Source organism: Staurois parvus, unplaced genomic scaffold (assembly GCF_062004578.1).
Source record: "Staurois parvus isolate SC_StPar_1 unplaced genomic scaffold, SC_StPar_1.0 ptg000637l, whole genome shotgun sequence".
Taxonomy (NCBI): Eukaryota; Metazoa; Chordata; class Amphibia; order Anura; family Ranidae; genus Staurois; species Staurois parvus.
In genome coordinates this window covers 254,914-281,275 of record NW_028318433.1, presented here as the reverse complement: position 1 = coordinate 281,275, position 26,362 = coordinate 254,914, and the positions used below count along the sequence as shown (strand labels likewise).

At 48.0% G+C, this 26,362-nt stretch overlaps 2 protein-coding genes across 2 annotated transcripts in view; both read left to right on the top strand.

Annotated features, from left to right (window-relative positions):
- Positions 1–12,693, top strand: part of LOC149449078 (endogenous murine leukemia virus Env polyprotein from Emv-2 locus-like) — a 100,610-nt gene extending 87,917 nt beyond the window's left edge. Inside the window, exon 3 of the mRNA XM_089693837.1 lies at positions 12,616–12,693. Coding sequence (XP_089549963.1) covers positions 12,616–12,693 — 78 coding nt within the window. The remainder of the gene's footprint in view (positions 1–12,615) is intronic.
- Positions 449–23,876, top strand: LOC149449077 (uncharacterized). The gene is made up of 2 exons (XM_089693842.1): positions 449–843; positions 21,774–23,876. Exon 2 carries the CDS (start codon positions 22,083–22,085, stop codon positions 23,229–23,231), a length of 1,149 nt encoding a protein of 382 aa, XP_089549968.1. The 5' UTR covers positions 449–843; positions 21,774–22,082; the 3' UTR covers positions 23,232–23,876.
- The last annotated feature ends 2,486 nt before the right edge of the window (positions 23,877–26,362 follow it).

Here is a 26,362-nt window from a genome sequence, read left to right as displayed (position 1 = left end):
GAGCCACATGATTGGCTGGCCAACCCCGTGACAGTATAGACTAGTGGGTGACATTGATTGAGATCTGCCCGCTGTGTGTATACAATCACCCGGCTAATGTCTAATATCAGGGGACAAAATGTGCCAGCATTCATATCAGACTAAGGGAAAATGGCCGCTGGAGGAGGGACAGGAGGGCTACAACAAAATGGAGGAGGGAGATCTAATCCACTGCAATGTGATGTGTATAACTGCGAGAGCATTGTATTAGACTAAGGGAAAATGGCCGCCCGAGGAGGGACAGGTGGGCTACAACAAAATGGAGGAGGGAGATCTAATCCACTGCACTGTAATGTAAAAACACTATTTTAGACCAAGGGAAAATGGCCGCCAAATAATGGACAGACAGGCTACAACATAATGGCGCCCGATTAGTTTATTAGGGAATATAATGGTATATATAGGCTGCTGTACGTACAATGGCCAACTCCTGAGGAAGTCACGTGATGTGATGTAACATGTAGAGTGGGACAAAGATGTCAAGCTGCTAAATAGGAAGATTACGAGCCGCCATCATCTTTTGCTTTTCAGGTTATTTTCCCTGTTGTTTTATACTAGTCAGCTTTTTTTGGACCAGCACCATCTAGTGTCTGCTCTCCATACTGCAGCCTCTGTATAAATCTGTCTGGAGTCACTTCCTGTCTGGTGTCACTTCCTGTCCGGGACTTCCTGTCCGGGGAACACTTTCTTCCTTTCAGCCATTTTAGATCGGCTTCCAGAGGATCCTGTGATTGTCGGTCTCCATCCTGAACACACGGCCACCATAGGGCCAGCATGGGATCTTCTCCATGTCAGAGCACACGGGTAAGTCAGGTGGATCTCCTATTCCTGGTCCCGGCTCCTGTCCCTGCTATAGACGGACCAATCATCTGTGACCGAACCTTCCTCCTCGTCATCGATGATCTGGGTGTATTATTATTATTTATTCCAGGTACTTATACAGCGCCGTCAGTTTACATCTATATTGTACATTCCCATCAGTCCCCGCCCCCGAGGAGCGTACAATCTAAGGGCCCTAACTCACATTCATACATACACATACTAGGGACAACTTAGGAGACAATTCACCTCCCAGCATGTCTTTGTAGTGTGGGAGGAAAATGGAGTACCTGGAGGAAACCCACACAGGCACAGGGAGAACATGCAAACTCCAGGCAGGTGGTGCCATGGTTGGGATTTGAACCAACAACCCGAGTACTGCCAGGTGGAAGTGCTAACCACTCAGCCACTGTGCTGCCCCGTGCTGTATATATCTCAGCATCTACTTCTCAGTGTTGGTTTCCTCCTCATTGTCGGCCATTAAATGGGCCTCAGAATGGCTCCGGTATTCCCTCCTAGGAAGGACATTCAGGCCGATCTCCCACCATGTTCCTCTGATGTGTCCGAGACAGAATAACAGGAGAGACACCAGGAGAACCCGCTGGGACCTGACACTCCGAGAACCAGAGTTATGGTGGAGTATAGACCCTTCCTGAGATACTCCTCCCTGGGAACGGTCATACCTCCGTACTCCTCTCCTGTACATACCCATCACTGTCATACCTCCGTACTCCTCTCCTGTACATACCCATCACTGTCATACCTCCGTACTCCTCTCCTGTACATACCCATCACTGTCATACCTCCGTACTCCTCTCCTGTACGTACCCATCACTGTCATACCTCCGTACTCCTCTCCTGTACGTACCCATCACTGTCATACCTCCGTACTCCTCTCCTGTACGTACCCATCACTGTCATACCTCCGTACTCCTCTCCTGTACATACCGATCACTGTCCTACCTCCGTACTCCTCTCCTGTACATACCCATCACTGTCATACCTCCCACACTCCTCTCCTGTACATACCCATCACTGTCATACCTCCGTACTCCTCTCCTGTACATACCCATCACTGTCATACCTCCGTACTCCTCTCCTGTACGTACCCATCACTGTCATACCTCCGTACTCCTCTCCTGTACGTACCCATCACTGTCATACCTCCGTACTCCTCTCCTGTACATACCCATCACTGTCATACCTCCGTACTCCTCTCCTGTACATACCCATCACTGTCATACCTCCGTACTCCTCTCCTGTACATACCCATCACTGTCATACCTCCGTACTCCTCTCCTGTACATACCCATCACTGTCATACCTCCGTACTCCTCTCCTGTACGTACCCATCACTGTCACACCTCCGTACTCCTCTCCTGTACATACCGATCACTGTCACACCTCCGTACTCCTCTCCTGTACATACCCATCACTGTCATACCTCCCACACTCCTCTCCTGTACATACCCATCACTGTCATACCTCCGTACTCCTCTCCTGTACATACCGATACTAAGGGATTGTATAAACGCAGTGCAGTCATTGACCAGACAGGCTTTGTGTAAGCTGAGCTTTGTTCAACCCATACTGCAGACATGGTCAGACTTGTTGCACCCAGCCTCAGTCAGCTTACAACGTCATTCCTCCGCTCAAGGCACTCTTCCTACATCCCCGACAGCACCCCCAATGACGGCCCAGTATACTCTGCTAACTACCACATACCAGTCCTCTGCTCTCACTCGCTGCACCTATCCTTTCTTTAACCCTGTAAAGAAGTCCTCTGTAGCAACTGCTCCCTCCTCTGTTCCATCCTCCAGCTCTTCTCTGTCCTCAGCTGCTCCATTCGTTTGCAGACCTGCGTTTACTTGCAGTGCCCCAGTAGTTAAAACCAGAAAAAAGCGAAAATTCTTTCCAACCAGTACCATGCTGCCAGTATCCAAACCGGTGAGCCTGCCGTCTGAGAACCTGCCTTCCGTGGTTCAGCCTGGTGCCTTGGTGCCCACAATTCAGCCTGATGTCTTTACCCAGCCTGATGCCTCTACCCAGCCTGATGAACTGATCCAGCCTGATGATCCTATTATGCCAGGTGACTCGGAGCCCACTGTCTTGCCAGATGACTTGGTGCCCGCAGTCGATCCAGACGATCCGGTACCTGATGACCCGGTGCCCGCTGTCATGCCTGGTGACCCGATGCCCGCTGTCGAGCCAGACGATCCAATGCCTGATGACCCAGTGCCCGCTGTCATGCCTGGTGACCCGATGCCTGCTGTTGAGCCAGACGATCCAATGCCTGATGACCCAGTGCCCGCTGTCATGCCTGGTGACCCAATGCCCGCTGTCGAGCCAGACGATCCGGTACCTGATGACCCGGTGCCCGCTGTCGTGCCAATTGACTCAGAGCCCACTGTCGTGCCTGGTGACTCGGTGCCCACTGCCTTGCCAGATGACGCGGTGCCCGCTGTCAAGCCAAATGACCTGATGCCTGGTGACCCGATGCCCGCTGTCAAGCCAGACGATCCAATGCCTGATGACCCAGTGCCCGCTGTCATGCCTGGTGACCCGATGCCCGCTGTCGAGCCAGACAATCCAACGCAAGATGACCCGGTGCCCGCTGTCGATCCAGACGATCCGGTACCTGATGACCCGGTGCCCGCTGTCATGCCTGGTGACCCGATGCCCGCTGTCAAGCCAGACGATCCAATGCCTGATGACCCGGTGCACGCTGTCGATCCAGACGATCCGGTACCTGATGACCCAGTGCCTGCTGTCATGCCTGGTGACCTGATGCCCGCTGTCGAGCCAAATGACCTGATGCCTGGTGACCCGATGCCCGCTGTCGAGCCAGACGATCCGGTGTCTGACCCAGTGCCCGCGGTCATGCCAGTTGACTCGGAGCCCACTGTCGTGCCTGGTGACTTGGTGCCCACTGCCTTGCCAGATGACGCGGTGCCCGTTGGCGAGCCAAAAGACCTGATGCCTGGTGACCCAGTGCCCGCTGTCATACCTGGTGACCCGATGCCCGCTGTCGAGCCAGACAATCCAATGCCTGATGACCCAGTGCCCGCTGTCATGCCTGGTGACCCGATGTCCGCTGTCGAGCCAGACGATCTAGCGCCAGATGACCCGGTGCCTGCTGTCGAGCCAGACGATCCGGTACCTGATGACCCGGTGCCCGCTGTCGTGCCAATTGACTCAGAGCCCACTGCCGGGCCTGGTGACTCGGTGCCCACTGCCTTGCCAGATGACGCGGTGCCCGCTGTCGAGCCAAATGACCTGATGCCTGGTGACCCGATGCCCGCTGTTGAGCCAGACGATCCAATGTCTGACCCAGTGCCCGCGGTCATGCCAGTTGACTCGGAACCCACTGTCGTGCCTGATGAACTGGTGCCCGCCACTCCGCCTGGGGGCCCGGTGCCTGCCGCCCCTCCTGGGGGTCCGGCGCCCGCCGCTCCGCCTGGGGGCCCGGTGCCTGTCGCTCCACCTGGGGGCCCAAAGCCTGCCGCCCCTCCTGGAGGCCCGGAGCCTGCCGCTCCGCCTGGGGGCCCGGTGCCTGTCGCTCCACCTGGGGGCCCAAAGCCTGCCGCCCCTCCTGGAGGCCCGGAGCCTGCCGCTCCACCTGGGGGCCCGGCGCCTGCCGCTCCACCCGGGGGCCCGGTGCCTGCCACCCCTCCTGGGGGCCCGGTGCCTGCCACCCCTCCTGGGGGCCCGGTGCCCGCTGCCCCGCCTGGGGTCCCAGTGCCCGCTGCCCCGCCTGGGGGCCCTGTGCCTGCCGCTCCTCCTGGGGGCCCTGTGCCGCTGCCCGGAGTCCAGCCCGATGTGCCGCTGCCCGGAGTCCAGCCCGATGTGCCGCTGCCCGGAGTCCAGCCCGATGTGCCGCTGCCCGGAGTCCAGCCCGATGTGCCGCTGCCCGGAGTCCTGCCCGATATGCCGGTCTTTGATATCCCGCCAGTTACCAGACCCGGGCGGTGGAACATTTTGCCCAACTAGGACTGTTTGGAGCGTCCTGAGGCCGCTCCTTGAGGGGGGGGGTTACTGTCAGGAATGGACTTGCCAATAATGGTGGGACTCACCTGCCTTGTGGGCTGCAGTACCAGGGCTGGCCAGCGGGTGCTCTCAGCAATCAGAGACTCAACCCTGCAGTCAGCCAAAACACCTGAGGCTGATTGCAGGTGTATTTGAGGGATGGCCAGACCTGCAGTCTGTGCCTTGGTGTGTGTTTTTCTATGGGCCCCTGTATCTTGTTACCTGCATTCCTGTTCCTGTTCCTGTTCCTGCCTGACTGACTCGCTGCCGACCCTGCCTAATCCGGACCTCTGCGGACTTCTCCTGTTTGATCCCTGGCTTGTGACCCCGACCATTCTCTGCCTGACCCCCTGTACCTACCTGCCCGTTAGTTGCTGTACCCGGCTCGTGACCTGACTACTCTCTGCCTGCTCCTCCTGTTCCTACCTGCCTGATTGTTATTGACCCGGCCTGCCTGACGACGCTTGCATTGTATGTATTGTTATCTGTGGGTGGTTTGGTTTGGTTCGTTTGCACTGTGTTATGTTTTAGTATTGCACTGCGTTTTGTATTGTTAGTATTAATAAATTATATTGTTTATAACATATCTGAAGCCTGCGTTTCCCTGCGTCAGTCACATAGCTCTGGTCATACCCGGAGCCCTGACAGACAGAGAGTTGTCTAGCTCTGTGATTCCTATGATGGCTTTTCAGAGAGCATTTGACGGGAAGTGAGGAAGCATTGTATCACCACCTCAACACCTGCTTTAGCTTGCTTTGCTTATAGGTACAGGGACTGCTAAAGTTTTTGCTTTCCAAAATGGGGTCATTTTGTGAGAGTTTCCACTGTCCTGGTGCTCTGGGCAGCCAAATATGTGATTGGTAGTCATGAAATGAGTGTAGATGTGTAATTTATGCTCCCTGAAAACCGCAATGTGTTCCTTGGATTTTGGACCCCTCTATGCATCTAGGCTGTGAAAAGTCTCACACATGTGATATCCCCATACTCAGGAGACATAGCAGAATGTGTTTTGGGGTGTCAGTGTAAGTATGTCTATGCTGTGTGTGAGAAATAACTTGCGAAAATGATACCTTTGTGAAAAGAAAATTTGTATTTAAAGGATAAGTTCACATTTGAGAGCCTGTTGCATGTTCCACCCGTTTTTAGGGTGTAACATGTTCCCACTCCTGCAGCTGCTCCCCATTCTGCTGCCTCTAGTAATGGCAAACCGGGTATCTTCTCCCCGAAATCGCTGTCACTGGTCTAAGAAAACGGCATCCATGCAGGGTTCTGACATCATCCTGTGAATGGGAGAACTACAATTACTGACAGCCCTTGCGGCTGCTGACTTCTAGTTCTCAATGAACTACCAGGGAGCTGCTGAGTGCTCTAGAAAGTTCATTGTCTCTCCTGTCGGTGTGTAACTGCCTGCGAGTACCAGGTATTAGCAGACGGTTTACACTGACAGTATGCAGGAGTCCTGCATGGGATCTGCCACCTGCTGATCGGGGGTGCAATGCTTTCCAGGATCCCAGGGAAAAATAATAATAATTGCACATTTTTCTGCCTTCAAAAGATGTGCATTTATTTTTTTTAATCCTTTAATTTCTTCATTTTCCAAATAATTGAGACAAAAATTACAACCTCCAAAAGGTCATTTGAGGGAATTTGTACTGTCCTAATATTTGGGGGGATTTGTGCCGTCCTGACATTTGGGGGGATTTGTACCGTCCTGACATTTGGGGGGGATTTGTACCGTCCTTACATTGGGGGGGATTTGTACCATCCTGACATTTGGGGGGATTTGTGCCATCCTGACATTTGGGGGGATTTGTGCCGTCCTGACATTTGGGTGGGATTTGTGCCGTCCTGACATTTGGGGGGGATTTGTACCGTCCTGACATTTGGGGGGATTTGTGCCGTCCCGACATTTTAGGGCCCCAAGAAATGAGATGGACCATCAGTACATCAGGACTGATCCATTCCCAGATCCATCCCATGGTCTGTAGTCTCTATGACTTTCACACAGAATAAATACACTGATTTGGGCGATTTTACCAAATATCGCAGAATCTGTTTTGGCCTAAATTTATGAAGAAAGATTATTTATTTACTAAGTTTTATCCCAGAAACTAAGAAATACATTTGTTTATAAATTGTAAGTTCCGTATTTTTTGCTTATTGAGGGAATATGGAGCGGCCGGCCCTGTATTCCTCCCGTCGCAGCGTTAGGATACCAGGCCGGCCGCTCAGTTGCTCTCTGCAGCAGATGCTGCTCCTCGGTCCAGCGGTGTCCTCATCACCGCTGGTTTCACTTACCGTCTTCTCTCCCCGGCGCCGGCATCCTTGTTCAAACAATTTTATTAACAATAAACCAGAATGACACAAACAAGGAGACATTACTAATGTACACTGGACATTGAAGTGCAGTAGGACATAAAAAATGAATGAAGGTCACAGTGCAAATGTCTATACATTTCTGACAGAAACAGGTAGTTAAGAGTTGATAGCAAATGACGTTATTGTTTTGGCCAATCAGAGTAGTGTCTTGCAAGGGCATTAAAGAAATAGGGGGAAGTTTGGAGGGGGGTCAGGCAGGGGTGTAAGGGGGGGAAGGGGAAGAGGAACAACAACGATGACTCCATGAGCATTCATCAAGTTTACAACAGCCCCTACGTGCTGCGTACGAAGGGCTATTGACAATACCCATGGCGCACAATACACAAATCAAGGGAGAAGGAGTGATTCGTCAAAGTTAGGCGGGAGGAAACGCTCTACCAAGGGGCTCTATATGCGCAAGAATTTAGGGATCCTGTCAAGAATTGTGGCTTCCACCTTTGCATGTATCATGGCTTGTGTTATTCTGGTTTTGACGGCCGCGATACTTAGGGTGGGGGATTTCCAGGATTTCGCTATAACCTGCTTAGCTGCCGTCATAACTTGCATAAGGAGCTTGAATTGCGAATTGGAGATGCCAGGGGGGCATTGATTGAGTAGGGCTGTTGTTGGGTCAGGTCGTAGAGTGATAGTGCTAAGTGTAGATATCATGGTGAAAATTTCATCCCAAAACATTCGGGCTACTGGGCAGTCCCACCACATATGGTAGTATGTTCCTGGGTCCGTACAGCCTCTAAAACAGTTGGGCGAGTAATTAGGGGTAAATTTTGCGATTCTTGCTGGGACCAAGTACCAGCGGGTTAAAACTTTATAATTTGTTTCCAATGCTACAATGTTCTGCGAGGATGATTTTGTGTTAGCCCAAATGTGGTCCCAATCAGATGGGTCAAATCTCTTACCTAAATCCATTTCCCACCTATGGGTAAACAGAGGGGGGGACGTGGTAATCAAAGTAGTGACGAGTGAGTATAAGCAGGAGATAAGCCCACGTCTATGGGGGTCTTTGCAACACGCTCGTTCAAAGAGAGACATGGCATCTGGCCGATTGGTTATTGTAGCGTAGGGGGCGTAAAAGTGTTGTAGCTGCAAGTATCTGAATATCTCGGAAGCTGGGAGGCTATGCGTTTCCCGCAGCGAGGCAAAGGATTTAAACTTATTCCTCTGTAGGAAATTATGTGTACGGAGCAAATTAGCAGAGGACAAGGCTTTGAATAATAGGGGTGTCTGCCAGGCCGGGAGAAAAGCTGGGTTTTGGAGAAACGAGAGCATAGGAATATGTAGTGATTGGAGGAGAAAACAAGTTTTCAGTTTGTCCCATAAGCATAAAAAAGTGAGAAGTGATGGGGTTGGTTATAGAACGGCGGTCTATTGGCCTCAACCAGAGTAAGTTAGCTGTAGATAAGGGGTCACATTCTATCGATTCAAGGGCAACCCATTGAGGGTTTATAAAGGTTGCATGATATTTAGGTAACTGGGCTAAATGCGCTGCTTGATAATATTTGCTGATGTCAGGTAGGCCTAGACCTCCATTGAGCTTAGGGCGATAGAGGGTGGAGCGAGGTATACGAGGACGAGTATTGCCCCATACATAGGAAAAGATGCGACGCTGCAGTGTGCGGAGGTAGTGTGGGGGGGGGGGGACTGGGAGGACTCTAAATAGATATAGGATTTTTGGGAGGATTGACATCTTGATAACTGCTATTCTGCCTAGCCATATGAGGGGAAGGGAAGACCATTTGGTCTGAAAGGCAGAAAGATGGTTTAGCATCGGAAGATAGTTAGCTGCGTAAAGGTCTGATAACTTAGGAGTCAGTTTGATTCCTAGGAAGGGGATATGACGCTGTGACCAAGGGAATGGTAAAATCTGCTTCAGCTCTATAGGGGGGAGAGAAATGTTGAGTGCTGTTGATTTATTGGGATTTATTATTAAACCAGAGAGCGAGCCAAACGCCTCGAGAAGCCGGAGTAGGGAAGGAGAGGAAGTCAATGGAGATGTGAGAAAGAGCAAGACGTCATCCGCAAAGAGACATAACTTATGATGTGTGCCCCCTATCTCGAGTCCCCTAACATCCGGGTTAGCTCTGATTAAGAGGGCCAGAGGCTCTCTAGCCAGGGCAAAGAGCAAGGGGGACAGAGGACAGCCCTGTCTCGTGCCTCTAGAGATCGGAAACTGAGCTGACCTGTGCCCCAGATACCTAATTCTGGCCGAGGGCTCTCGATATCTAAGGACAGGAAACAGGCAGGAATATTGCGAGACCTGGCTAAATTTGCCAAAAGGGATGCACGTCTGATGTTATCTCCCGCTTGTCTAGTTGGGATAAAGCCCACTTGGTCGTTATGAATTAGAGAGCCAATACACATGTTAAGACGTGAAGAGAGGATTTTTGCTAACAGTTTGATGTCAATGTTGAGGAGAGAGATTGGCCTATAATTGGACCACTGCGTATCGTCAGAATTCGGCTTTGGGATCATTGATATGTTCGCTTGCACTGTTTCATGGTTGAAGGTTTGGCCAGATAGTAAAGTGCTAAAAGCATTAGTGAGGATAAGTGTGAGGAGATGAGCAAATTTTTTATAATAAGTGGCTGAGAAGCCATCTGGTCCTGGGCGTTTACGTAGTTTTAGACTTTTAATAGCATCTAAGGTTTCGGCTGGGGAAATGGGTAGCTCAAGTGTCGCTAATTGGCACTCTGAGAGTTTTGGGAAAGAAATGGAAGTTAGAAGGGTATCAGCTTGTGCGGGGTTAAAAGGTGTGGAAGAAGAATAAAGCTGTGACAGGTGTTTATGGAAAGTCTGTAGAATGTGTTCTGGGTTACTAGTGAGGTTGCCAGAAGAGGTGCGTATCCGGATAGGTCTAGTGAGCTGGTCGAGCCTGCAAAGTGAGAGGGCCAGGAATGTATTGGGTTTATTTGCCCTAGTATAATATTTGTGCCTAGATCTACGGAGTGAGAGTTCCACTTGATCTGTGAGAAAGAGATCTAGAGCCAATCTAGATCGCTCTAGGGCCTCACGGTTGGTAGGCGTAGGAGCCGTCTGGAAGGCTTGATGGTAACGATCATATGTTTGCTCCAGTGAGAGACGTTGTTGTCTTTTGGTTTTATTTAAGAAGGATGCTTTGCTAATGCAAAACCCTCTCAATATCGGTTTATGCGCTTCCCATAACAGGAGAGGGGAAATATCAGGCAATTGGTTAAGAGAAAAATAGTCTTTAAGGGCTGCTTCGATTTCTAGACAGTGAGCTGGATTTGCAAGCAGGTTATCGTTAATGATCCAAGAGGATTCAGCGGGGGATGGGGCTAACGAGGTCATAGTCGTGAATACGGCGCAATGGTCAGACCAAGGGATTGGAATTATTTCAGAAGTCAGGAGCCGGGGGGAAGAGGCGGTGGTAATGAAAATATGATCTATCCTGGAGAATGACTGGTGGGGGTGAGAATAGAAGGTGTATTGTCGTTTAGTCGGGTTGAGTTCCCGCCATGTATCTATCAAAGAATAACGTTGAAGTATGGCTTGGAAGGTTTGTTTAGAGGCAGGGACAGGAGATGGTTGAGGAGATTTGTGGAGAAAGGGATATATTACACTGTTAGAGTCTCCGTTAACAATTAGAGTTCCGCGTTTATGGTGGTCTATAACCGAGAGTATGTGGGAAAGGAATGGTAAGGGGTCTTGGTTTGGGGCATAGTATGCAACAATGGTAACATCTAGGAGTTGCCCTACTAACAGGAGGTAACGACCCTCCAGGTCTTTGATTTCGGTGCATAGCGTGAAAGGTGTTGTGCAATGGAAGGCAATCAGTACCCCCCTGCGTTTGGTGGTGGCAGAGGCTGTATAGACCTGAGGATATCGAGAGCCAAAAAACTTAGGGGTGGAGTTGGGAGTGAAGTGTGTTTTCTGTAGACAGACCACGTGAGCTTTAAGTGTAGCAAAGGTTCGGAAAGCCTTATTACGTTTCTGTGGAACATTAAGGCCCTGTACATTCAGGGTAAGAATATTTAACGAGCCCATGGGAAAGTGCATAGTGGTTTGGAGAGCATGGCACTACTGCCCGGGATGGAGCCTGACGATTACTGTGGGGGATGGGAACGTTGCGGAGTATGTTGCACAAAGTCATGGAGTCATGTTGGGGGGAGGGAGGAGGGGTACGGTATGAGAGAGGTAACATGAAAGAAGGGGTGTAGGAGGCCATTTGAGGCCTAAAAGGTGGGTTCCCAAGGACACCCTGGATCAGGGTGGTCTAGGGAGCAATAGTAGTCCAAGTGTTATTAAATAACTAATAACACAGGGGCTAGGGTGGAGTGTGCAGGTACACGGACCGTGAGGATGACAGCAATGTGATTAATAAATGGTGGCGAGGTCCCAGTAGAAAAAACAGGTGTGTATATATAAAAATAAAAAAAAAAATCTGAGAAAATCAGGGTGTCCCAGACTCAGATGGCACTAGCAGTACTAGTGAGACATCTTGGGTGTAGGGGTGTGGCATCGCATGCCACCAAAGCCTAGGTTCCCAAATCTAAGCTAAAATGGAGCCCAGGAGGGGGGGTGTAGAACAATCCCCAGGTTGCGGGGCAAGCAAAATTTAACAGGTAGAGGGAGAAAGGATATCAATGGTGTTAACCGCAATGATAGTCAAAAAAGTACACCATTTGGTGTGTGTGGCAAAAAAAGGAAAAAAAAAGATAAGCGTTCAGTCCATGGTATCTTGTGAAGATAGGCCCGGAGACGAAAGACGCCCTCTTTTGTGGAGGCTGAGTTGACCTTCAGTTGTACGCGCGGGGAAGGACTTCCGCGGCGAGCAGGATGTGGACCTCCGCTTGGTGCTTTCTGAAGGCGTCGCTGGGGGATGTAGTTGTAGGATCTGCAAGGTGTCTAAAAGGTCCTCTGGAGTCTTGCAGGTGTAATCTCGGGTTTGGTATCGGAATCGCACTGCAAAGGGGAAGCTCCACCTATATGGTATAGCGTGTTGTTGAAGTACTTGTAGGTGAGGTTTCATAGCCCTGCGCTTGGAGATAGTTGTGGGGCATATATCTTGGAATAATTGGTAGGTATGACCCTGGAACTGTAGAGATTCTGCGTTACTGCAGCTTGTAGGAGTTGCTCCTTGGTGCTGAAAAAGTGGAGCTTGGCTATGTCACGTGGCAGACCGTCAGTGCGTCGTGATGCTAACGCCCTGTGAACTCTATCCAATTCTAATCTTTCGATTGGGATAGCTGGGGCAAGCTCTTGGAACAGAGCTGTTACTATTGATTGGACATCGACGATCGTTTCCGGAAGGCCACGGATACATAGGTATGAGCACCATGCTCGGTTTTCAAAGTCCTCCAGTCGTGTTAATAATGTTGCGTTTTCATCACGCAGGAGATCAAGGTCATCCGTATGTGTCTGAAGCGAGGCGTCAAGACCGTCTACTCTCTGTTCTACAGTGCGTTGTCCTAGTTCACGGATTTCCCTAGATAGCGTGGCAGTGATGCGGTCTGAGGTTTGCTTCAAAGCTTTGTGTAGCATTTTTTCAAACCATGACAATAGGTCAGGGGGTGTAAGGTCAGGCGTCAGGGCTTTTCCAGGGACATCTGTCTCAGTGTCAGACTCACCCTCAGACGTGCAGGGATGGCTGGGCTGTGGATCCTGAAGGGCTGCATATGCCTCTGCCGCCTGCTTGCTTCCACGAGCTGGGGGGGAGGCCATCTTTGTGGAGGACTTTGCCAGGGCCTCTTTGATTGTTTTAGTTGAAGGGGGGACCTGGTGCTGGGGTGCCCCCTTAACCATTTTGCTGCTTGTCAGGGGGGGGGGGCTGTTAGGCTGATCTCAGCCCCCCTGCTCTCTCTCCTCAGCCTCGGTGCTGTGTAGACAGCGGTGGGCAGGCCTGTGTATGGCTCACAATGGGGACAGAGTCCCCTGTTGGATTTCTCCGACCTGCTGCGGAGGATCCGCCGTAGACCAGGGTGGATCAGACCCTGGGAGGGTTGCTTTGGGGATCTGATCCCCCCCAGGCTGTATTGCGGACCGGGACCCACTGCTCCTCGGCACTGTCACCCGACGGGGAGACGGAGCCTCATCGGGACAGGTCCGTCCTGCCGGCCGCACATGAGCACTCTCCCCGGCGCCAGCATCCTTAGTGTGGACAGCCGGATGTGACATCATGTGGCTTCACAGCCGGCTGCCCACTGCACATGTGCGAGAAGCGCTGTGCTTTGTGAATGGCCCCGTAGTCTTCTCGGACCTGTCACGTGATCGTTTTTCAGAGATCGCCTAAAAGTGAGCAGAGTAGGCGATAGTCTGATAAATTGGTGTAGAGAGTTCCAGAGGATAGGAGAAGCTCTGGAGAAGTCCTGGAGATGAGCATGGGAGGAGGAGACAAGGGAGCTAGAGAGCAGGAGGTCGTGAGAGGAGTGGAGAGTACGGTTTGGGTGATATTTAGAGACAAGATTGGTGATGTAATTTGGGGTGGAGTTATAAATGGCTTTATATGTTATTGTTAATGTTTTGAATTTTATCCGTTGGGTAATGGGAAGCCAGTGGAGGGATTGAGGACACTGAATGGAGGCCAGTGGAGGGATTGGCAGAGAGGGGTGGCAGATACAGAATGGTTAGTAAGGTGGATAAGTCTGGTAGCTGCATTCATGATAGACTGAAGAGGGGATAGCCTGCAATGAGGTCGGCCAATGAGGAGGGAGTTACAATAGTCAAGGTGAGACATAACAAGGGAGTGAATAAGTTGCTTAGTGGTTTCCGTGGTTAGGAACGGCCATATCTTGGAGATGTTGTGGAAGTGAAGTCTACAAGATTTGGACAGTGATTGGATTTGGGACTGAAAGGACAGATGGGTGTCTAGGATTACACCTAGTAATCCTGTTATTGATCTTGATGGAGAAGTCAGGGGAGGGGGCACGGGCTGGGGGGAATACTAAAAGCTCAGTTTTGGAAAGATTGAGTTTGAGGAAGTGGAGTGACATCTATGCCGATATGTCACTTAGTAGGTTAGTAATGCGAGAGGAGACTGAAGGGGTGAGGTGAGGAGGAGACTGCAGGAGTGAGGTGAGGGGTAGAAAGATAGATTTGTGTGTCATCAGCATAGAGATAGTACTTAAAGCCATGGGAGTTTATCAAGTAACCAAGGGAGGTGGTGTAGATGGAGAAGAGAAGGGGTCCAAGGACAGAACCTTGAGGGACCCCAACAGAGAGAGGGAGTGGAGAGGAGGAGGAAGCATTATAGGTAATGCTGAAGGAGCGCTATAGGAGGAGAACCAGGAAAGAGCAGCGTCTCGGAGGCCAAGAGAGTGGAGTTTTTTTGAGGAGGAGGGGATGGTCAATCATATCAGAAGCTGCAGAGAGGTCAAGTAGTAAGAGTACGGAGTAGTGGAAATTGGTTGGGATGAGTACAGAGAAGTGGCCATTGGTTGGGATGAGTACGGAGTAGTGGCCATTGGTTGGGATGAGTACGGAGTAGTGGCCATTGGTTGGGATGAGTACGGAGTAGTGGCCATTGGTTGGGATGAGTACGGAGTAGTGGCCATTGGTTGGGATGAGTACGGAGTAGTGGCCATTGGTTGGGATGAGTACGGAGTAGTGGCCATTGGTTGGGATGAGTACGGAGTAGTGGCCATTGGTTGGGATGAGTACGGAGTAGTGGCCATTGGTTGGGATGAGTATGGAGTAGTGGCCATTGGTTGGGATGAGTACGGAGTAGTGGCCATTGGTTTTAGCAGTTAGTAGATCATTAGGGCGTTTTAGTAGGGCAATTTCAGTGGAGTGTAGTGAGCGAAAGCCAGACTGTAAAGGGTCAAGAAGGTTGTTTTCGGTGAGGTGGGAGCTCAGGTGATTGTAGACTAAGAGTTCTAAGAGTATAGATGTAAATGAGAGTAGGGAGATGGGTCTTAAGTTGTTCAGGTTGGTGGGGTCCAGGGAGGGCTATTTAAGTATGGGAGTGATGTGTGCATGCTTTAGAGGTGAGGGGAAGGCACCAGTAGAGAGGGAGAGATTGAAGATGTGAGTGAGGGAGCATACGATGGAAGAAGAAGGTGACCGTAGTAGTTGTGAGGGGACAGGATCCAAGGGGGCAGGTAGTGAGACGGGCTTCTGAGAAAACCTTAGTGACCTCTTCGGTAGTAGCAAGGTCAAAAGAGGAAAGTGTTGAGGGAGGTTTAGTATAAGGTATGCTAAGTAGGATGGATGTCTGTGCAGTGGAGATTCTCCTATGAATTGCATCAATCTTGTTTTTGAAATGATTTGCAATCTCGTGAGCAGTGAGTGAGGTACTGGGTGGAGGTGGAGAAAGTAGAGGGTTAAAAGTAGAGAAGAGACGACGAGGACTGGATGACAAGGTATTAATAAGAGTGACAAAGTAGGCTTGTCTGGCAGCATGGAGGGAGGAATTGTATGTTAAGAAAGCAGATTTATATCGGGTGAATGCTTGGTGAGATTTGGTTTTATGCCACATTCGCTCCAGCACACGACTATGTCTATAAGATCTCTGGTGTTGTCAGTCTGCCAAGGTTGTAATGGTCGGGGCCTGATGCTTCGTGTTGTTAGAGGAGCAAGTGAGTCTAATGTGGATGAAAGTGAACTGTTGTAGACAGCAGTGGCCAGGTCAGGGCAGGACAGGGGAGAGATTCTGTCATAGAGGCGGTCAGTTGCAGAGTGGAAAGGAGCCGGGTTCAAGTTGTGAAGGTTTCTGCGGGTAATTGTTGGCTGCTTGGAGGGATAAGTGTTTGAAGACGAGGACACTGTGAAGGTGATGAGATTGTGATCAGAGAGAGGAAAGGGGGTGTTTGTGAGGTTGTAGAGAGTGCAAAGATGAGAGAAAACAAGGTCTAATGTATTCCCATCAGAGTGAGTGGAGGACGGTATACATTGTGCTAATGCAAAAGATGAGGTTAGGTTGAAGAGTTGGGATGTAGCCGGGTTGTTCACATTAATAGGGATGTTAAAATTTCCGAGAATGATGGTGGATATTTCAGAGGAGAGAAAGTAGGGGAGCCAGGTGGAGAAATCATCAAGAAAGTGGGACACAGGTCCAGGAGGCCGATAGATCACTGCAATCCTCAGAGAAATGGGAGAAAACAGCCGGATGCAGTGAGTCTCGAAAGAAGAGAAGGATAGAGAGAGAGCGTTAGGGAGGACTTGAAAGGTGCTCAGTGGGGATAGAAACAAACCAACTCCACGACCTTTCCAACCACTGGGTCTGGGTGAGTGGGTCCAGAAGAGGCCTCCATAGGAAAGTGCTGCGGGGGAAGTAGAATCTGCTGCTTGAAGCCAGGTTTTTGTAATTACTAGTAGGTTAAGGGAGCGGGAGACAAAAAGGTCATGGACAGAGGTGAGCTTATTACAGGCAGAGCGGGCATTCCAGAGCGCACATGAAAAATGGAGGGTGGTTTTGGGAGCACGGGGACTGATATTAAATTGGGGGGATTGCAGCTATTCCCGGAGGAAAGAGGACACCTGGTGTGGGGGTGAGATACTGGAGGAAAAGGGTTTGAGGAGATATCCCCAGAGGTTAGGAGAAGGAGGGTGCCTGGTGTGGGGGTGAAATAGTGGAGGACCAGGGTTTGGGTAGATATCCCCAGAGGTTAGGAGAAGGAGGGTGCCTGGTGTGGGGGTGAAATAGTGGAGGACCAGGGTTTGGGGAGATATCCCCAGAGGTTAGGAGAAGGAGGGTGCCTGGTGTGGGGGTGAAATAGTGGAGGACCAGGGTTTGGGTAGATATCCCCAGAGGTTAGGAGAAGGAGGGTGCCTGGTGTGGGGGTGAAATAGTGGAGGACCAGGGTTTGAGGAGATATCCCCAGAGGTTAGGAGAAGGATGGTGCCTGGTGTGGGGGTGAGATAGTGGAGGACCAGGGTTTGGGGAGATATCCCCAGAGGTTAGGAGAAGGAGGGTGCCTGGTGTGGGGGTGAAATAGCGGAGGACCAGGGTTTGGGGAGATATCCCCAGAGGTTAGGAGAAGGAGGGTGCCTGGTGTGGGGGTGAAATAGCGGAGGACCAGGGTTTGAGGAGATATCCCCAGAGGTTAGGAGAAGGAGGGTGCCTGGTGCGGGGGTGAGATAGTGGAGGACCAGGGTTTGGGGAGATATCCCCAGAGGTTAGGAGAAGGAGGGTGCCTGGTGCCTGGTGCGGGGGTGAAATAGTGAGGACCAGGGTTTGAGGAGATATCCCCAGAGGTGCAGAGAAGAAGAAGGGTGAGGAAAGTAAGATGGGAGCGGGATGTACAAGAGCGCACATGCCTTCCAGTCCTGGTGTTTGGGTCAGCAGGAGAGTGAAGTATCAGCAGGAGGTGATGAGAGCAGTAGTAGGGAGATGGTAGCAGTGAGGGGGAGATGTACAAGTTTTGGGGTGGAGCAGAGGGGTAAAGAGATGAGATTTTGGGAACACAGGATAGTAATATGAAGAGGAGGAGTAGAGGGGATATATAACAAAGGTACATGGAGTGGGACTCAGACTGAAAATGTTGGGAAAAAAGGTTTTCTTAGTTTGTGTCATGAAATGTTGCAAATAGGTCATTTCTCGGTGTCACTGATGAGCATTGATGAGGTGTCACTGATAGGCAGCTGTGCCAGCACAGAAGGAAAGGAATGTCAATAACTGGCAAGTGATGAGCTGTGATTGGCTTTTCCCCACAATCTGCGATCAGCTGTGTCAGAAGGACCCCAGGGGGCCATGTGGGGGGCGTTGTTCTGGGGGGACGTCCACGGATATCCTCCCAGAATGAGAGAGCCGCACTGCAGCCATCTTTCATTTAGAGTGCGGTCAGGAAGTGGTTAATAAACATCATCTTCCAAGTAAAGTCATATTTTACAGCCCCTCCCCTGAATAAACTCCTCCCCCATGATAAACTCCTCCCTCTCTATCTGACCAGTCTATTAAAGAAAACAATACCTCTCTAATGTAAAAGTCCTTTTATACTTTCCTGTATCTGTGATCACATGACCACCCCGAGTCTGCTATTGTTTACTTCCTGGTTTGGGTCCTTCTTTGGGTGACCACATTGGTGCCTGCCTGACACAGACACTTCCTATTGGATGGGCTCCAGTGGGGTCCTCTCAGAATAGAGAAGAGGATGATGTCATCTCGGGGGGACGGCAGAGGAGGGTGATCTCAGGGGGGGAATTGCAGAGCTGGATCAGCAGTTCCCCCACCAGGACCCGGAGGTGAGGGACCTGTATGGGGGACGTGGGTGGCTCCATCCATATACCGCTCAACTACCAATGACCGTGTACCTGGCTCCACCCACATACCGCTCTACCAATGACCAATCACCTGGCTCCACCCATATACCACTTAATGACTGTGCACCTGGCTCCACCCACACATTACTTAATTACCAATGACTGTGCACCTGGCTCTATCCACATACCACTTTATTATCAATGACTGTGCGCCTGGCTCCACCCACACACCACTCTATTATCAATGACTGTGCGCCTAGCTCCACCCACATACCACTTTATCAATGACTGTGCACCTGGCTCCACCCACATACTACTCAATTACCAATGACTGTGCACCTGGCTCCACCCACATACCACTCTATTATCAATGACTGTGCGCTTGGCTCCATCCACATACCACTTTATCAATGACTGTGCACCTGGCTCCACCCACATACTACTCAATTACCAATGACTGTGTACCTGGCTCCACCCACATACCACTTTATTATCAATGACTGTGCATTTGGCTCTACCCACATACTATTCAATTACCAATGGCCGTGCACCTGGCTCCACCCACATACCACTTTATTATCAATGACTGTGCACCTGGCTCCACCCACATACCGATTTATTACCAATGACTGTGCACCTGACTCCACCCACATACCACTTTATTATCAATGACTGTGCACCTGGCTCCACCCACATACCACTCAATTACCAATGACCCCCCCCCTATTTTTGCCACACTCCATACATCATACAATACTCACCACATGTCTGTATCCCCCTTCCCTCCTCCTCCCCTCAGTTCTGACATGTTGATCATTACATTTTCAATATTCATTACAAACATATTTGCCCTCTTGGTTCCCTTTCCCCCCCCCCTTTTTTCCTTGCCCCCAAAGTCTGCCACTTCCATAGGTCAATTTCCATTATAGAACATATCACCACAACACCACATTCACCCCCTCCAGCCATCCTCCACATGGCTATGCTGACTCAGTTCCCTTCTTCCCTCCCCCCTGGGAGGAGCCTTGCAATCACTGCACCTGTTCATGTTTTGTTCCAGGGATACCAGGCATGAGTCATCCGGAGTTTACTTCCTGTCTTGTGGTTTGCATTCCAGCAGCCATTTCCCCACAGGTATACAAGCACACTCCCACACCATCCCACTCAGGCATCAACAGCGAGGCTCTTACTTTACTTTCCTTTCATCATACATCAGCATCAGAGGTATCTACACCATATTCATATGTCTCATCCATTCACTTAACCATTGCCTCCTAAAGGCCATTCATTTACCCACACACACTCTTTATTTTATGTTTTCTAATGTTCCCAATTTTTTTTTTTTTTCCCCTACAACAGTCCAATATCACTACACAGCACTCACACAGTGCTGAGAGTTTGCTCAGAGCTTCACCTTTGAAGAGATATATATGGTCTACAGCCACACTCATTACTTTGAACTGATAATCATCCACTATCCACTAGTCTTACTACTTTTATTTTTATGATGTTTACTAATATTACTATTTTTATCATCATTGCCAGTGTTACTACTATGATTATTTTCATATACATTATTATTTTTTATATATTTTATTTAAAAAAAATGTTTTCTATTTATTTACATTTGCAGGTGCTATATTCATGTATTTTTAATAATAATTTAATAATTTTTTATTTGCTTTGTTTCTTAGTGCATGCATATCTCTTTGTATATATGTATATGCATGTGTATATATGTATGTATATGCGTTTATAAAAACTACACAAGATTGCACTTTAAATAACCCCCTCCAACCCCTCATCTTATAACAAGTAGAGGAGGTGGAGCTTTGCTCCCAAGGAATCTAGCCCTGGTTATTTACTACTTGACCTCCATACAGGTTGGTCATCAGCTCTGAGGAAAGGGATTCTTCCCCGAAACGCGTTAGATATTTGACCGCACTGACAGTGAGAACACCTTGCCCGCCGTTGTGGCCATTGTCATTTTTCTATGCTTTTTAGATACATGCTTCGTCTGTGAGTATGTTTTTATGATTTAATTCCTACAATAAACCTTGGATAATGCACTAGGTGTGTGCGCCACCTGTTTTCTCTCTACCAATGACTGTGCACCTGGCTCCACCCACATACCACTTTATTATCAATGACTGTGCACCTAGCTCCACGCCCAGCATAAGGCAGCTCAGGCAACCATCCTAGGGTGTCAGGATTGGGGGGGCGGTTATATTTGAATCTGCAGCCACTTGCTGGAGATTTGGATTGTTAACAATGCTGCAGACGTGTTTTTTCCCCACAGTGCCCACCGCTATACAGCCGGGAGTGTGTGGACTTTAGTAAATCCGAATGTTGGCTGTCATGTGGAAGTGATACAAGTGGCTGTGAAGCCACCTATCATTCCCACCACTGAGATGTGCCCCTCCCCCCATGACACCATGCGGGACAGCAGAGCCCGGTGCTGTCATGGTGGGTGTCACTGGGAAGGGTGGCGGGAGCTCAGCGGACCTCCTGTACACAGACCAGGAAGTGACATGTATGACGTGGATGACATCACTTCCTGGACTGGAGCTGTCATTCTCCGGGATCAGTGCCGGGGAAGCAGCTGATGGAAGGCGGTCTGTGTTCCATCATCTGCAGTGGAACAGACAGGAGACATCCAGAGTCTAATAGACCCCGGGAATCTTCACAAAGAGAACCTGTCACCTATATGCCATCATATAGGAGGCTATTGCTCCTTTACATGATAGCAATACACATTACAGTGCCTTGAAATGCCCCCCCATGTTGTCATGTTACAATGTATTTATTGGGATTGGATGTGATAGACCGACACAAAGTGGCACATAATTGTGAAGTGGAAGTAAAATGAGAAATGGTTTCCAACATTTGTGACCAATAAACCTGTGAAAAGTGTGGCGGCATTTGTATTCGGCCCCCCGGAGTCAGTACTTTGTAGGACCCCCTTTGGCTGCAATTCCAGCTGCAAGTCTTTTTGGGGATGTAACGGAACCGACCCCAGACTGCGCTTAACTACTTTCATTAGAATACCGCTTCCCCGTCCGAACACCGACAACAGACACCGCAGAAACCACAGTAGACAAAGCAAGTTATTGTTCTGTATGATCTGTAACAGTGCCACAACTGCCTATACGTGAGAATGTATGACTCCATTGTCTGGGCTGAATGTTGGGAATACTGTGCGCACTTAGAAACTTTATTAATAAAATCTATTTGATTAAAAAAAATTACTGTAGATAATGCTGTACGTATTCTTTATATTCATAAGATATATTTAGTAATGAATATTAAAAATAGAAAAATACTTTATGTAGCATTCTAATTTTTTTTTTGTACAGGTGGATTGATGAACCAAGTTTTCGGTCATGTTGGTCTTCATGAATACAGCTGAGTCACATGGAAAACAAGACATATGGATGTCTTAATTGACTGAAAGTCTTTATTGCAGTTCACTGGAGGATTCACACGGGATACAAGTTATATCTGTGTTCTAAAAGTCGTCATGGTTTGGATCCTCTTCCACATTGATCCAGCAGGAGAAAAGTAATTTCAGTGTTCTGGAAGTGACAATAGCTTTACAATAAAGTCCAACCCCAGTATACATAAGAAGAGTCATTTCAAACTACTTCTTGTTTGGAGATTTTACAATGGAGAGAAAATATATCACACACCAGAAGGTTCACAATGGAGGGAAGTCATATCATTGTTCTAAATGTGACAAAACCTTTAGACGCAAGGGACACCTTATAGTACACCAAAGAGTTCACACTGGAGAGAAGCCATATCAGTGTTTTAAATGTGATAAAGCTTTTAAACATAAGTCATATCTTATCGTACACCAGATTGTTCACACTGGAGAGAAGCCATATCAGTGTTCTGAATGTGATAAAGCTTTTACAGTGAAGTCAAATCTTATCAGACACCAGATTGTACACACTGGAGAGAAGTCATCTCAGTGTTCTGAATGTGATAAAGCTTTTACAGTGAAGTCAGATCTTATCAGACACCAGAGGATTCACACTGGAGAGAAGTCATATCAGTGTTCTGAATGTGATAAAACTTTTACTCAGAAGTCAGATCTTATCAGACACCAGATGATTCACACTGGAGAGAAGCCATATCAGTGTTCTGAATGTGGCAAAAACTTTACAACCAAGAGGAAGCTTAAAATACACCTGAGCATTCACACTGGAGAGAAGCCATATCAGTGTTCTAAATGTGATAAAGCTTTTACTCAGAAGTCAAATCTTATCAGACACCAGATGATTCACACTGGAGAGAAGCCATATCAGTGTTCTGAATGTGATAAAACTTTTACACAGAAGTCAAGTCTTCTCACACACCAGATGATTCACACTGGAGAGAAGCCATATCCATGTTCTGAGTGTGACAAAGGTTTTAAAAGGAAGTCACATCTTATCATACACCAGATTGTACACACTGGAGAGAAGCTATATCAGTGTTCTGAATGTGAAAAAGCTTTTACTCAGAAGTCAGATCTTATCACACACCAGATGATTCACATTGGAGAGAAGCCATATCAGTGTTCTAACTGTGATAAAGCTTTTAAACATAAGTCACATCTTATCATACACCAGAGGATTCACACTGGAGAGAAGCCATATCAGTGTTCTGAATGTGGTAAAGCTTTTACAGTGAAGTCAAATCTTATCAGACACCAGAGGATTCACACTGGAGAGAAGCCATATCAGTGTTCTGAATGTGATAAAGCTTTTACAGGGAAGTCAGATCTTATCAGACACCAGAGGATTCACACTGTAGAGAAGCCATTTTAATGCTCTCAATGTGATAAAGCTTTTACAGTCAATGCTGGGCTAATCTATCACCACAGGATTCACAAATTTCAGCATAGATTAAATTCTGGAAGAAAAGAGATATTAAACCCCCTGGCGGTATTCCTCAGTGTAGCTTGGGGTAAAGTTTCAGTACCACAAGCTGTAACCCTGAGCTACACTCAGGAATACACTGCAGTGTTGCTCCGGGATCCCTCGATCACTTACCTTGTCCTGCACTCCCACGATGTGCCTCCTGCAGTGTCCCCTGTAATGTCCTGCGGCGGATGCCGGCATCTGTCATCTGGGTTCCGTCCCCTGCGAGCGTCGGGACGTACGGGGGATGGAACGGCGGGAAATTTGAAAATGAAAAAAAGTGACATTCACTAAATACACAAAAATCACATAGTATTCCATTCCTGTATCAAACCATTTCACATATATTTTGTCCCGAGTGCTTTGTCCAGCACCCTGCCTGCATTTTTACTGTTCTTTCTGCTTGGAAACTGAGAAACGTCCATGGCGTCCAAAAAGCGTCCCGTTAGGTCAAAATCGGTTTTAGACCGGCTAGAGGACAGCGATAGTAAATCAAAACCACTTGCAGAATTGAGTGATAATGATTTGTTGGGGAAATTCATCATCAGACACTGAAAACGATTCTGCGACTGAGCTCAGTGATGTGCGAACTTGGCGCTCTATTTCACATTTCAGTGTTTTTGGTTTGATTATATTATTTAATTAAATTTTATTATTATATTATTATTTTTTATGATTATTAAATTATTTTGTTTATTATTAAATGAATAATAATAATAAATTATTATTTATTAAATGATTTCGTGTTTCAAATTTTATCCTACCCAGGATATTTACTAGACTCGTGTTCGGATAGATTTCAGTGAGTTATTCCTAAAAATTACAGACCTACAATAAAAAAAAATACATATTTCCATGCAAAAAAGTACCACTTTGAGCACAGAAATATGGACAATATCAGACCGCTAGGGAGGTTAAAGAAGTTTCAGGTGTCACAAGCAAGTTTCACATCCCCAATGTCATCCCACAAGCTAGAGAAGAAGGGAAACAATAAAATGTTACTTTAAAGGAACAAACTAAAATCTGAGCAAACTGGAATGTAATGATCGGATGAACTGAGTTTAGTGCTTATGTCCATCAATACACAACTAGAAGGGATTTGAATATTTTACCTTTTGACAATTTTTTTTAAGATAAGCATCAATAACTGAACAGCTTCCCTCATGATTCTCATCTTTATCTTTTTTATGGAGCTTTGAATGAACATGTAATGCATTTTCATGATTCACCAACTGAGTTGTGTTTCCAAGCATTTTCCTCATTTCTGGATCCTGAGGTAATACATGACCAACACTGCCTCAGTACCAGAGACTAGGATGGGGTCTATTATCTTACCAAGTCTCTGAAGCCTCAGTGGGAGAGTCCATTCCAGGTTCTTCTGACTATTGATACATCATCAGCCAGCCTTGAGGTCTCCAGCTAAGCCCACCTTGTCCACTCCTCCCAATACATGCTCCATCTCCTCTCCCGTTATCAATGCTTCCTTTCCAAATCTCATCTCCTCTCATGGATGACAAACTTTCAGGCAGGTCTGCGGCTGTGACACCAGCTAGTAAGAAGTCTCTGTTCAGTGAGAAAACAACATCCCAAGCTGATGCAGGCCTTCCAATACTGAGTTACTGCTGATTTAGGGGATGTATTCAGCAGTAAAACGTAAGCCCAGCTGGCCACTTGTGTTCCATGTGGTTCTGCCAAATGGGATTCCATCAGGTGAAGATCAGAAATCCTTGTTCCATGTTTTCTCTTTCCAGCTATTACTCCTCTCCATAGACTAATCACACAATACAACTGCCAGAGATCTGAACTTACAAAGTGCTGAGTGTGCGGTCATATTCCTACCACTTCTTCCGGGGGACTGACATTCCTCTGATTGGGGTTCACAATAATCACTCTGAGTGCACACATCTCTTTTTGGTGTAAAGTTTGTAAAGAAAACTTCTTCTCCCTGGAAATATTACAACGTTGCCACCAAAGTGTAACTATGGGCAAAATCACTAATGACATTAATAATGAAATCTGTCATTAGCAGAGCAAGTTTTTGTTTTTCCGAGTCTCCTATTGTATTTTTTTGTTGTCCCTCCCAGTAGATTGTTTGTTTTTTTTTCTACTTCCTGTAGAAGGCCAAGCCTTTTGGGAAAAATGGCAGTTGGAGGGGTTGGGGCAAATCCTATAACACTGCTGGGGGTGCTCACAACTGTCAGTTGTCATTCATATGGGGGGTTGGACCTTATAGAGAACCTATTGCTGTAACTGCTGTAGAAGCGTTAGCTGAAGTTGGGCTTTACTTGTTGTGTTTCTTATAATCTATCTAAGATTTCCCTGTACAGGGTGACAACGCTGCTGTGTAATGTTCCTGCAGAATGATCAGGGTTGTCACCCTGTTACAGAAGGTGGGAAAATAACAGATCTACAGACAGGACCAACAGCTGATACAACTATGTTGCAGAGGGAACTCTGGGAATGCTAATGACAGATTGCATTACACATTCAGTTAGCAGACTTCCTGCTGTTGGTCTGATGTTTGAATTGTGTTCTGATATTTACTGTCCTGCTGTAAAAGGTGTAAATGATCGCCCGCATGTTTCCTGTAGTAGCAGGGACTACAAACTCCTATCAGGAATAGTAGGATGGCTACCTACCCAAGGGGGGTCACCTTTTTGGATTTGGGGGAAACATTTCACATGGTTTATTTCCATTAATGAAACCAACAAGGGGAGTCTCACTTCACTAACAATAGGAGAGCCAATCACAGGCCAGTAACATTTCATGGTGTCTCAATGTAATTGCAGAATGTTTAATCCCCATTGGTCCAATGGATTCCTAGTCCTTCAAGATGATATTGCTTCTTTTGTGGAAGGAGCACCCTAAAATGTCTTCCCTTCAATTCCACCCATAGCTGTACTTTAGGTGATGTTGCCCCTCCCCCATATCTGTAAGGGAAAGCCTCAATTTCTCCCAATACTCCCCTGGCCTTCCAGTGAGAGGAAACATTTTCTCTGGAGTTGAGATGTTTTATGCAGTGAGTCCTTCATAGACGG

Bases quoted from the DNA above. Each gene is read 5' to 3' on its own strand.
- LOC149449077 (XM_089693842.1), top strand. From the start codon at position 22,083: ATGGAGAGAAAATATATCACACACCAGAAGGTTCACAATGGAGGGAAG.